The sequence below is a fragment of the Glycine max genome, chromosome 13 (genome assembly GCF_000004515.6).
Source record: "Glycine max cultivar Williams 82 chromosome 13, Glycine_max_v4.0, whole genome shotgun sequence".
In the NCBI taxonomy this organism is placed as follows: domain Eukaryota; kingdom Viridiplantae; phylum Streptophyta; class Magnoliopsida; order Fabales; family Fabaceae; genus Glycine; species Glycine max.
This window is the reverse complement of record NC_038249.2, coordinates 14,272,404-14,286,865: the sequence shown is the minus strand read 5'-3', so window position 1 is coordinate 14,286,865 and position 14,462 is coordinate 14,272,404. Positions and strand designations below refer to the sequence as shown.

General features: G+C 28.9%; 2 protein-coding genes across 2 annotated transcripts; both read right to left on the bottom strand.

The window, feature by feature from the left end:
- Window positions 1-220: 220 nt before the first annotated feature.
- On the bottom strand, window positions 221-1,066 carry LOC100305562 (uncharacterized). Its single transcript, NM_001250197.3, has one exon. It carries the CDS (start codon window positions 893-895, stop codon window positions 581-583), a length of 315 nt encoding a protein of 104 aa, NP_001237126.1. The 5' UTR covers window positions 896-1,066; the 3' UTR covers window positions 221-580.
- A 7,325-nt stretch (window positions 1,067-8,391) lies between these two features.
- Window positions 8,392-9,093, bottom strand: LOC100500597 (uncharacterized). Its single transcript, NM_001249652.3, has one exon. The coding sequence runs from the start codon at window positions 9,036-9,038 to the stop codon at window positions 8,727-8,729; it is 312 nt and encodes a 103-aa protein (NP_001236581.2). The 5' UTR covers window positions 9,039-9,093; the 3' UTR covers window positions 8,392-8,726.
- Between the last annotated feature and the right edge of the window lie 5,369 nt (window positions 9,094-14,462).

The window sequence follows — 14,462 nt, the reverse complement described above, 5'->3', positions numbered from 1 at the left end:
AGGGGATGAGATCACTTAAGATGCCGGTCTGAAATTCCATTGGTCTTCAACCACCTACGGTTACGACAGTTTCTTCTACCTATCTTCATCTTAATTTCAATTTCTCCAGAACCATGAACCACTGAGAAATCCTCAAAGGAGAGAGAGATACATACAGTTTTGATTTGAACACAAATCAGGATTTGCAAAACTTAAATCAAAGAAGTACGGAAAACAAAAAAAATCCAGAAATCTCTGCAGGCAATAATATATTATTATTTCCCATCTCACATGGAATTATTCTTATCAACATCAAATAAACTAATGGCACAGATGATACACAACAACAATACAACCGCAACAAAAGTATGAACCGAAAACATTAAATATTACATACAGTGATACAAACAATAAAACCGGGTCTAGCTCTTGTTCAGGTGACTCATGAGTGTGAATTGATGCAAATTTTCTGGTACCTGACTTAATATTAAAAAAAACAATAACATATGGAAATTAAACTAAACAAATTGACATAAATAAGATTCCATCATATCACAATCTTAAAAATCAGAAATGAAATCACAAGGGTTGGAACGAGTTCTTAGCAAACCCTGGTGTAATCGCCACAACTTTGCTTAGGGCCACCACCGTTTTTGGAAGGCAAGCAGCTTCGGTAGCCTTGCTTATTTGGACAATTAACAGCTTTGTTATTTTTATTGCCTGTTTTGCCACTCACAGATTGGCTCACATCGTAGAGCATTCTGGCCACATGGGATCCAAAGTAGAACTCTGATTCCAAATCCTTGTTGCCGATGAGGCAATCCTCTGTGACACAGTTTTTGTTGTTGTAGGCGTTGACAACGTTGTTGTACTGGATCAGAAGAATCAGCAGCACAAGGGAGAAACCCTTCTTCATTTTTTTTTAGTGCTTTTCTTTTTTCTTTTTTCTTTTTTTTGTGGGAACTGTTTTGTCACGGACAAAGAGAAGACTATGGTATTTGGTTCAGAGTGAAGGCCCCCCCTTCGTGTCTGTCTTGTACAGTTGGGTTACATTAAATAATTGAGGAATCTTCTTCAACATCAAGTTGAGTGTGAAATTAAGGTATTATGTACATTTTTAACTGCAAGTGTTGTTTTTTAAAAAAAGCAAATAAGAATTTGTTTATTTTTAATTTTAGTATATACTGGGAATAATGAGATTTGTCTTCTAGGCTGTGTTCGGTTTGCAAAAGATGGAATGAATTACCGGTGGACGGAAATGAAGTATGCGAGTTTGGTTGTGATGATTTTAGAGAAAGTAAAGTTACAAGTTGTGAGATCCGTAACATCAATTTTCTTTCTTTCCGGTTGTAGTAAAATTATTTTTTTAGGCCACAAAATAAATTTGTAAGAAATTAATTTTTTTAAGAATTTTTTTCTTTGATTATCTAATTATCAGATTATATTTAGGCAACAAAAATTATTTTTTTAGAACAAAAATCTAGATTCTTTCTTCCTTATCTCATTTATATCCAACAACTTTACAATATTACTTATGTTGTATTTCTTACCTATTTTTCTTAAAACCAAACAATATAACATGTCATTTTATTTTTACATTATTTCTTATTTTTCAAATTATCTCTTTTTTATTTTTATTTATTCTATTTCTCTCCTCTAAAATCAAACATAATCTTACTTTCCTTCTTGAAAATGAAATGGAATAACATAAAAAAAAAACAAGAAAAATGAGATAAAAATATCAAATTTTATTATTTGTTTAAGAAGATAAATAGAAAGGAAGGAAAATAATTTTTGTGGGACCTGTAAAAAAATACTTCTTTAAGTTTGAGTAAAATGATTTAAAGCATTTTATTTCTTGTGGACCTATTAATAAATATTGGTTTTATTTTTTGTTTTAATTTCTTTTAAAAAAATTAATAATTTTTAAAACATAAGAATATCTAATTTTATGTTAAAGCAACCGTAACGTAAAAAAGTTGTTTTTAATTGGTATAAAATATTTTTAAATAACATATTTATTTCTTTTTATTTTCTTTTCCACTCATTTAAATAAGTAGGAAAACAATTCTCCAGTTTTTCTTTTTATTTCGATCAATTTAAATAAAATATCTTTTTTACTTTACTTCTTTTTGTATCTTTTTTTTTCGTTTTTATTTCTTTTCTATCCATGTCACTCCTGATTATAATAAAACGTTGAAGTGAAACTTATGTATAGCAAGATCACATATACCATAAATTCAAAATAAGTTAAGTTTTGGAGTATTTTAATTCGAGTTAAGAATATATAAATATTTTCTCATTTTACAATTTTTTAAGAGTTAAATCTATAATTATATTAATAAGTTGTTGATCTAAGGAGCATTGGACTCGCTATTTAAACAAAAAATTTGTATTCAAATTTTATAAATAAAAAAATGTAATTAAAAGAGTTTTTTATACTAAAAGTGACTAGTTAATTTTTTTAATAAAAGTTAATTATTAACGAAACCAGTGGATATTATACATTGTTATGATGACAAAAGAATTTTGTAAATACCAAAAAATAAAAATCTGTAATCAAGATGTACATTAAATTAAATTAAAAAATAAATATAACTCACATATCTATTTTAGAGACACTCAATTAGTATATATTTTTTTCATGAAATTGAGGATAGTTGACTTGACGCAAGGACGGACCTATACTTCATTTTTTTGGTAGAACCTATTCTTTATAATGTGATAGTACTTATCATCACTTAATTTTAAAATATTTTACTTCTATTTTATGAACGAACTTTTGTTTTTGGTATATATAAGTATCTTTCACTAAAATTAATCCTTCTTAAATTTGATAGGATCATTGTGAGTAGATATGAATTAATTTCTGCTTAAACTATTTTGTCCATTATGTTAATTTTTTTTATAATCGTTTTCATATAAATAGAGATACTTTAATTTTATTAAAGAGAATTTTAAAATCTGCCGGTGGCTTACACGTTAATAACAGTCTAGTCGAAAAGGATTTTCACTCATGTTTGCTCCTTTTAAACATTTTTTAAAGGAATAAAGTATGAAAACGAAATAACCAGGGATTTTCCTTATCATTGAGCGGAATTGTGAGAGAAAAGCATTGACTTTTCCTGTGTGGTTTGGAAAATCCTTACTTAATAACCTAAAAAAAAACTTACTCACTTTAAACATTTTGAAGAATAAAAATTATGAAAAAGAAAAAGAAAGAGATTAGAGATTAGAGATTTTCTTTATAGTTTATCGGTTGGTCTTGATTATATTGTATGGCTATTGGCTACTAATCAATACGAGTGAACACATGTAGGGACTCGATTGTGCATTGCTCTCAAAAAAGAGGATAAGGTTCCAGCTAGGTTTTTTTTTTTAAAAAAAAAAAAAAATTCAATTTGGCATTTTTCTTTGGCACCTTCTTCTTTAACGAGCCTTTTTTTATTTATTTCTATTTAACAAACTCAAGGTCCTAATCAAAGTGAGGTCGACTTTATTTCATTTCAGTCTTTCACTTCCTATTTCTTTACTCACGTAAATACATTTTATAATTTCATATTAAAAAGGAACCTTATCTTATGTTAGCTTTTTTTTTTTTCCTTAACAAACAAAGAAAGAAATCTTATTAGATATACTTCAATCGTAGCACAAGGAGTGCCTAATTGATATGAAACATGCTTTACAATATTTTATCTGAGTCATTCAATTTCTATTAGACGTGTGGCTTTGAATTTTTTAAGGGCTGAGATCGCGCACTAACATCTATCCACCGTAGTCTGCAGCATTAACATTGTTTAGATAATACATGTTTAAAAAATTAAAGTATATATACAGATAAAAATCATAAAATTATTTACAAATAATATCTTAAAGAAATTATCCTTCAGTCTTTATTTATTTTACATTCCTTCTTTCTTTCTCTCTCTTAAATTTACTTATTCATCACCTACTTGTAGAATTACTTAAAATTAAACTTTATCATTTTTTATAGGCAATAATTGTCATCAATAATATTATTAAAACTGTTTGGTTCTGTCACATATTGGTTGGTCAATTTTTTGAATTTTATTTATTTATTTTATTTAATTACTCAATTTGTTATTCATTTTTTTACTGGTTTTTTTTTTCAAAATCCGTATAATGTACGGATTTTAATGCTAGTTATTAAAAAAAATTCAAAGGTGATTCTTTTTAAAGATTATTTTAAACTATAGTAAAATATGTAGAGTCATTTAATTATGATGTAAGATTGTAAATCCAACTAATAGGAAATAAGAAACTCAAAATGAAATACATAAATTATCCATTGAAAATGTTTTTATGCATAAAATAATATGTTGTTTATTAATTTAATATGACTATGTATAAAAATAATTTAAAATTTAATTCATATAGCAATATTATGTAACCTTTGGTGTGAAAATAATACAATCTTCACACTTTCTCATACAAAATATATATTCTAATGTGAATTTATATATAATTGAAAATACAAAATTATTTTTGACACTTATCTAAATTATATTTAATATTCAAAACTAACTATAATAAAATGAATTCCGAATTAAACAGATTCTTAATAATTTGACAGTGTAATCCCCTCATTTTCATTTTCGTATTTTGTATTTAATTGCTTTTTTAACCTTTAATCTTAATTTTAATAATAGATGAGAAATGGTACGGTAAAATATTAAATCACATTATTGCATTCAACTAAGGTAACGAGAGAGAGGCTAGATCCTTGGTTTATATTTTCTCTTGGATATGTTTTTGCCATGAGAGAAGTGCTAGACAAAGAGAATGGAGAGAAAGGTGTGGGGAATTAATTGTTTAGGGTGCAAGCCTATAAATAGGAAAAGGTTAGACAAGTTGCCATGATTGTTGAGAGTGTAAGGGAAGTTAGGAAAAGGTTAGATAAGTTAACTTGCCTAACTCCCCAAACACTCTCAACAACCATGACGACTTGCTAAACCTTTACTTATTTATAGGCTTGCACCCCAAACAATTTACTCACACATTTCTTTCCATTCTCTACGTGCCTCTCTTTTCCTAGCACCTCTTTCATGCCAAACAAGTATCTAAAAGAAAATATACAACAAGAAACTAGCCTTACCCTTCACTTACCTCAATTGCATGCAGCAACAAGGGAAAAGGAGAAGGTGAGTGCTTTTAGGCTTCTATCCCTTGGAAAGCTTTCAACAATGGAGTTAGGGGTGTATTTTGTGAGTAAGAAGATGTAAAAGAAAGATAGTGATGTGAAGGAGGTGTTGGGAAGAGGGAGGCACATAGAGAATGGAGAGAAAGAAGTTAGGAAATTGTTTAGGGTGCAAGCCTATAAATAGGAAAAGGTTAGGCAAGTTACCATGGTTGTTGAGAGTGTTAGGGGAGTTAAGAAAGTTAGGCAATTTAGGTAAGTTAGGCAAGTTACGTTAGGTTGCTTAATTTATCTAACTCACCTAACACTCCTAATAACCATGACAAATTTCCAAACCTTTCTTCTATTTATAGGCTTGCACCCCAAACAATTAACTAACGATTTTCACTCTATTATCTATGTGCCTCCCTCTGCCCAACACCTCCCTTATACCACTTTCTTTCTTTTCTCATATTACTCACAAAATACACCCCTAACTTGATTGTTGAAAGCCTCAAAAACTTCCTTCTTTCATTTGTAACCAGGCCAAGGGCTAAAAGTGTTGAAAGTATTCACCTTCTCCTCTGATCTTGTTGTTGTGTGGAACTAAGGTAAGTGGGGAATGAGTTTAGTTCCTTGTGATATATTTTCTTTTAGGGACCGTTGATGTTCATGTTTTATTTCCAGTTGCACTTTGACTCTGACAAGATGTAATGAACAATGTTGTTTTAATGAAAATCTAAATTGATTCAACTCTATGTTCTACTGAAGTCCTGTGTAAAATTTGCAATACTTCGACAATGTATCACTCATATACATTCATGGTTATTTTTTCTTTTCACATTGGTTGCATTGCTTATTGCATTCTTTCCTTGAAATCAAAACTGTAATCATTGTAATCAAAAGGAAAGAACGTGCTTTACGACGCCTTTACCGAACGCGTGCCAAAGCTAGAGTGATGAGTGAAATAGAAGAGGTACAGGAATAGATGAAGGCCAACATGGATGTCATGAAAGAGTAAATGACCACAATGATGGAAGCCATGATGAGTATGAGAAGAATTCCACTTTTCTTTTTCAAAAAGTCACTTCTAATGGCGTCTTTGTGGATTATGGGGTGTTCATTCTCATAAGTGGGGAACCAACTACTAATAGTTTCATAATCTAGTTTAGGACGGTAAGAACCTGCAAAACAAATGTTTTTAGAGTTCAAAGAAGATGGGAGTAATACCTGGGTTTCCCACACCTTCCTACATTCTTCTTCATGCCCCAAAATGAGAATTAACTCAAGGCCATTGTCCATCTTCGTCATCATCACTATAGGTGTCAGAATTGGGGTGCTTCTCTCAATGTTAGTAAAAGCATCCTGGTTTGTGGATGTATTAAGTTAAGAAGAAGTCACCATTGATGGAAATAGAGAAGATTACGAAGGAGATTTCTTAAGGGGGAAAAAGACGAAGGTTTGTAAGTTAGGGATTACAAAGAAGAAGTTGTAGAAGTATAGCTGAGACATTTGGTTTATATATATAAGGTTTAATAGGTTAAAAGAATTCATATTTGGATAAATTAAATATATTTTAAACCAATGATATGGTGTTAATATGACACATTAATAGGGTAGACAATTATAGCCGTAAAAAAAGGGTAATCATGCTTATGTTGGTTAGCGTGAAAATAACAACTATGATTGTATTATGTTCTCTAGAACATTTAATGATATAAAATGCTTTAATTAGATAAGATATGTTTATCATCTCGGGACAACTGTTAAAAAAATATTATATTTTCAAAAGATAATACTTGAACAGACTATTTTTTTGGGCATTTATTACCTTTATTATGTAAAATTTGTCTAAGTTACGAAACTTATGTGTAGTATCGATGAACTTGTCTTGAGAGAAACACGAGAAACAAAAGAGTACATTTAAAAGTGATCAAAGTGTGAACTAAAATTTGAGAAGTTGAATGTGTCATCGAAAGGATCTATTTTGATCGAAATTGACGGTTTCGATGACTTCATTAAGGCACGTGGGATTGGAAAGCGCTCAAAAGCAAAGTCTTTTCAAAAAGCAAAAATATCAGTTGACGCGGTTATGAAAGCAAAAATATCAGTTGACGCGGTTATGAAGAAGTTACACGAAGACATCAAATAACATTATATCTATGTATTTAGAAATATTGGTGTGCACGTGTCGAAATCATAGAATTCGATCGTTAGTATTAGAAGTTTGTAGATAAGACCTCTCAATGCCAATTTTCAGTGGATTGAATCGTATTACTTACCTACTCAAACATCGACAATGCCTTACATCGAAATTGGTTACTGGTTCAAAAAGTCATCGTGTATGTATTCATTCTCACCTTTTGTGAATTTATGTCTCTTTACTTTACTGTATCTCTCTAAACCTTTTACTTTTACCAATCTTCATTTCTTCTTGAAACTTTTACTTTTTCAATATTTATTTCTGGTTACTATTGAAATTACTATCGAAGTATAATAATTATCGAAATTAACTTTTTAATTGAAAACACTATCATAAATCTACTCATAAATTATCTTATAAGCTCTTATATGATACTACTATAATTATCTATGAATATCTTTATTGAAATTACTATTATAATATGTATTAAGTATTAGACAATTTTTTGATAAGTTAAAAATTATGAACTTGCTTATTTGATTAAAAAAAATTTACAATCAAGAATGAATTTTATGTATCATTTTTAAACATTTATTTGTTAATAGAATCATTTAATAAAAATTACTAAGTTATTATAAAAATATATTCCTTTTAAAGAATAAGTACAATTTTCACAATTAACACTTAATCTTGTGACTTTTTTGCTTTGTGGGCTTTTTCAGCCTTGACCCCATGCGGCCTAGGATCAGGCCAATCCATTTTGATAACTCTTGAAATAAATTTCGTTTTTTACTTGCACTGTTGGTATGTTAGCTATTTTGAACTTTTCTAATAAATAAATTTTTTTCATGCATGATACATAAAATTCGGTCACTTGAAAAACTCAAAAATGTGTCATAAAAAAGGACATAGGTACTTCAATATAAGAGTAGGTGTTTGAATTTGTCACAACTCAGACGCGAAAGTCAACAGATTATGCATCTGTTTTAGAAGGCTCAATTGCTGTAAAATCCGACCAAGGATCCTCAAAAAACAACATTAACCCTTCAAGCAAAAATTGCTGAAAATGTTAAATTGAAGGAACAATATGCAAAACTGACCCCTGCTGTCAGAGTTGAATATGCAAGGAATAGTAAATCTTAGAAAAAACGGTATATAATACACAAATTTTATTTTATGTGCCACAATCTCATAACTGATAATAACAGCTGGAATTTCACTGTGTAGAAAACAAAATTCCAGAAATACCTGCTGGTAATATATTTCTCACAAACTTTTCCATCTCGAATGGAATACTATTCTTATCAACATTTAATAACCAAGACTACATGTGATACACAATAATACATCCACAACACAAGTATGAACCGACAGCAACAATTATTACACGCATCTTCAGATTATGACAATCTCAATAATATGACAACCTTGAAATCAGAATTGAAATACCTGCTGGTAATATATTTCTTAGCAAGTCCTGGTGTAATCACCGCAATTTTGGTTAGGGCCACCACCGTTTTGAGATGGCAAGCAGCTACGATAACCATTGCTTTCTGGACAATTAACAGCAGCATTGTTGCTATTCCCTGTTTGGCCAGACACAGATTGGCTCACATCATAGAGCATTCTTGCCACATGGGAGCCAAACGAGAACTCTGACTCCAAACTATGACCAATGAGGCAATCCTCTGTAACACAGTTGTTGTTGTTGGCGTTGACTACCTTGTAGTGGATGATCACAAGGATCAGCAGCAGCACAAAGGAGAGACCCTTCTTCATTTTTGTGTTGCCCCTTCTCTGTTTGGAAATTTGTTTTCTAGAGACAAAGTGCTGTGTGGTTCAATAGTCAAGCTCGTTGTCATTTTGTACCAATTTGTGTTGCACACTTGCACTAGAATAATGAACGAATCTTCAACAAGTTGAGAGTGAAATTAATGTATAACATATTCTTCTGAGTTCCAACTGCAACCATTTTTTTAATTAAAGTATATACAGAAGAATTTATTCATTTTCAGTATATTGAGATGATTGGATTTACCTTTTAAGGGAAAAGTACCTAAAGTAAGAGTACATTTATCATTAATTCAAAATAGGTTAAGTTTATGGAACATTTTAGTTCAAATAAAAACATATATATTCTTTCTTCCTTTTTAAATTAATCAATTACTAACATCTTCTTTCATTCCTTTTACTTAATTTTAATGGAGGATAAACAAAAGCACAGAATAAAAATTCATATATATTTTTATTCTTTTTTAAGGTAAGTTTCTTTCTTTTGTTACTTCTGTTTAAATATTTTTATATATTTCTTAATATTTAGTATTGAAGATTTTACTCTTTCGTCTCACCTTTAACTATTAAAATGACAAGAAAAATATTTAAAAGAGAGGCTTTACATGAGAAAATATGAAAATATGGAGTTTTACTAATTTATTAAAGCAATGCTTAGTCTTTCTTTTATTTCTCCTTTATACTTTTCATTTATACATTTTTTTCTTTATTAGAGATACCTCTTTATTTCCCTTTTTCCAAACATTTTATCCTTTGTGTATATATATATATTTAAAATTTTATTTGTCTTAGTCTTCTAAGATTGACCTATTTGTCTTAAGATTTATGGTCATTACTGCTTGAAAAGCATGTAGTAAGTGTTTTCCTTAAATGCATTATCTCATTCAATTTGAATATTTGATACTAATTAAAGAAACTCACTAATAAAAACACATGTGAACAAGTAGCTTTAGTTTTTGTTAACGGACAATTGGTTGTTTTTTTTATCTCCAAAGTTGATTTTAGGATTGATACTTTTAAATTTTTATAAATACATTGTTAAATGATGAATCAAAAAGTTAAAAATAAAATAGTCCCTATCCACAAAATGGTATTTTAAAGTAAGTGATTAAGTAGATTTTAATTATTAAGTCTAACTCAATTGGTTGAATATGGTACATGAATTATTATAAATTTCTTAACATCATCTTTGATTTTTACAAATATTTTTTTTTACTTACTATTAAAATTTGGATACTTTAAGAATATATATAGAAAGAGAGAAGTGTTGAGAAAAAAACACATTCATATCTTTATTATTTAAAAATCACACAATAAAAAATAAGAGATAACACCATAAATGAAATGAAATAGAAAAATATTACAAATTTGCTTAACGTAGCCCTTACCTCTACATCTGTAACCTCAACCTTAAGTTGTTTATCGCGCTTCAAACTCTTGTTCCTCTATCCACGATCTCCTCGTAACAAGTCTTTAGGATAAGCTAGATAATCGTGTAAACATTTTCTTAATATGACTTTTCTTTTTTACGTAGAACGTGAACTCAATGGATAATTCTTCTCATTTTAAGAACATCTATATATAGACCTGGTATCATAATCTTAAAAGAGAAAACAAATTTCTAATTTATAAAATATATCTTTAATTCTAAACAATATCCTATAAATAAGACAATATTCTTTTTTTTAAAAATTTAAACAATATCTTTAAGGTTTCAAATTACAAATTTAAATTGTTTCCAAACAACATTGTTAATTTTAAAAATTGAAAATAAAAACAAAAATTTAGAATTCTTTTTGAGAACTAAAAACACCATTAGTCTTTTATTTTAATATGGTAAACTTTGATGATCAAACATTATGGTGTACCACAAAATATGTAAATAATAAATAAAAACTATTACGGTGTCCTTTGAAAATTTGACTGAGTATACTCCCATTATTGTACATGAAACCGATTGTAGTATTTTTGCACTTCAACTTCTAAGCCAATTTCCTAGTATTTATATATGTGAGAATTTCCTTGTTAGTCAACGTGTTTAAACATGTCGATTTCATTAATTAAATATAGCTTCACAAGTAATTACGTAATTAAGTTGGTCATGGGTCCCTAGCATTATGAAAGTTGCGTGTTAGCAATAGAGACCCAAAGGTTTTATGTGGACAATGTTTATACCTATGATACATCCTCCCAACATGTACGTTGGGGGCATCTAATTGTGCTTTATTTTGTTATTATTTTTCTGACAAAGAAGATGGGTTCAACTGATATCATTGAACATTGTCAACAAAATGGATGAATTTGAAATTTGCTTATGGCATATATGTAAATTGCTAAATGATATGCAAGTATCACCTTAAGTGTATGTTCTTAATAAATGGAACGAACATGTTAAAATCTAAACCGATTTGTTACAACGAAAACTGATTGAAACACTTACTTAACGCACCCCATAACTAAAAATTGTTACCCTAAATTGACGTAAATGCCCTTCACCTCTTCCCTGCTCTCACAATCAGAACTCTACCGTCTGAGAGACCAACTCTAATAACCAGAGACACTCACAACACAAAAGCTAACATTATTGCACAATAATAAAAAAGAAATTCACATAATTCCAAATATTGTGTTCTCACAAAACCATTAATTTCCAGAACAATAAATTATGAAGCAAACAAAATATATATATATATATAAGAACATAAAAATCAAACAACCCAAATCTGATTGTAGATAAGTGGATGCCTCAAGAAACCCAGATGGTGGTGACTGCACGCGCGGATCTGGGTCTTGGAGTGACAACGCGCGCAAGAGGGGTTGTCGGGTAGTTTATGTGTAGATGATGTTGTTGGTGTGGTCGTGATCACATGTAATGGCGAATTCAAGACTCTAAGTCGGTGGGTACAAATTATAAAAAAATAAAATTAATGAATTCAATTATATAAATACAAATGAAATAAAATATAAGATTTTATTTACAAATTTAATGAATGTTAAAAAATGAAGGAATGCAAGTGCACACCCTCACTCACTCACATGTAGGTCCGCCACTTATCGAATGCACCAAGATATGGAGAGGACATCGGGATGCGCAATGATAGATCCAGAAATTTGTATCAGTAGAAACAAAAAAGTAATCAAATATTTTCTTAAATAAAAAATTATATAAATTTTATGTAAATGATAATAAAAAATTAAAAAAAATAAAATTCAAAAGAATAAAATCAATATTAACTTATTCTCTTTTATTTCTTACAACTATTTATATTAATCTCATTAAAAAAATTAACTTCTGGGAGTAAGATATATTTTTTCACAGGAACAAATTTTTATTCTATTAAATGTTTTGAGTAAAAAACAAAGTAGCATGTGGGGGCAATTAGCCCTAGTTATGCAAGTGCATCCGCCACTGGGCGTGCGACAGTTGTCAAAGTTGGAGCTGGTGCGAGGCGTTTGTGCGCGCGGAGGTAATGCAAATAGATTTCGCCAACTTCAACAAGTTACAAAATAAAGCAATCAAATAAAACACCTAAAAAATAGGTTATGGATTATGTAATCATAATATAAATATATTATGAATTGATCAAGTATTTTTTATATTAATAATTATTCAATTTATAATAAAAAATATTTATTATAAATTAAATAATTATTAATACAAATGTTTTATGAATTGTTCATTTTGTAAGATATTTTTTATATTAGAAATTGTTCAATTTATAATAAAAAAAATACATTATAAATTGAATAATCTATAATATGAATTGTTTAATTCGTATGGGAGAGGTGTTTTGGTTTGTAGTGAAGTCAAGATGAGTGGTCACACACGGCAGAAGGCATTGATATGTGGTGGAGTGGTCATGGTCGTTGCAGCTGTTTGGAGGTGAGTGGTGGTGGCGGTACGACTGATGTGGGTGGTGGAAGAGAGGAAGAAGAATGGTAAAAGAGAAATATTAAAAAAATTATGGGTACACCAAGAAAAAATAGGATGTATTAAAAAATTGCCGCGGATTGAAAACTTTTGCCCATAGCAATCTACAAACTAAGTAGTCCGAAATTGATTTCACACTAGGTGGCACTGACTATTAAAACTCCCAATCAAACGGGATAAAAATCTAAACATTAAAAAATTCGTACTACAAAGCACCCAATTTTAGCTTGTTTAGTTGAATGAAGGCTTAAACATAATTTAGCAATAAATAAATAAATAAACACATGCTTGGTTCCATTAATTCGTCTAAATTTTTATTTTGGTGTTTGTAATTTTTTTTAAAAATAAATTCTGAAACATTGTTTTTTTAACAGTTAATAGTTTACATTAGAAACTGTTTTTTTTTTTTTTATCAATGCTAGTTATTTGTTGTTAGTTTTTTTGGTCAATGAAGAAAATTTGAACTAAGGAACTCTCCCCCTCCCTTCTCCCTTAACCTATCTAAAAACTTTTATATAAAATAAATATTATAAACCAAGCTTAGTCAAATTCATAGTTACAAAACCTGAGCTTAACACTTTTTACTTATTACAAATTAAATTTTAACATTTGATTTGACCTAAAAGTCTACTTGTGTGACTTGTCTTGTTTGAAGGCTATTTCCACCCCCTTATAGGCTTTTAGATAGACTAGCTAGTAAATCAAGCTAAGCTTTTAAATGGCCAAAAGTTAAACCTAAAATTAAAATAACCTTTGATTGGTATTAGGCAAAGAGTTGGATGATTTGTAATTGCAATAATCATTAAACCCTAAGTTTTATCACATATAGTTACTGAGTTCTATTAAAATTATGTTTAAAATAGCATTTTATTTCTCAAATATAACTAAGACTAAATAATTTATGCATTGATATATATATATATATATATATATATATATATATATATATATATATATATATATATATATATATATTACAATCACAATAATGAAGTTTAAGATTTTGTGCAAATTGTCCAAACCTCTTATTTAATGTCAGTATTAGTTTGTACTATGTACTATCTAATGAAGAAGGTTAGTAACAAAGTCAATAACACACTCCTTTCCACACTCTTTTATATTGGTCCTCTTTTTTAGAGGTGATATAAATTTATTATAAACTATAAAACTATGAATTAATTTATTAAATATTTTTGTAATTTTCAAACAATTTAAGTCAACAATAAAGAAAGTGTTTGAAAGAATATTTTAGAAAATGTGTTCTAACATTTTTCTTATCTAATCATCTTTATTAGCAATTTAATATAGTCAGCAAAAAAAATAGTAATTTAATATTTGTTAGACGTATGTTACTACAATTGATACGTTCTTAACTTTGAACATTTTTTTCCTTGATACTCTCTATCAATCTTTGTTTTTTTAAAATAAAAAAACTCTAACTTTTTTGGGGTTATATTACATTTTTTGTCATGTTAGATATT

Coding starts and splice junctions, on each gene's coding strand:
- LOC100305562 (NM_001250197.3), bottom strand. CDS start 895: ATGAAGAAGGGTTTCTCCCTTGTGCTGCTGATTCTTCTGATCCAGTAC.
- LOC100500597 (NM_001249652.3), bottom strand. CDS start 9,038: ATGAAGAAGGGTCTCTCCTTTGTGCTGCTGCTGATCCTTGTGATCATC.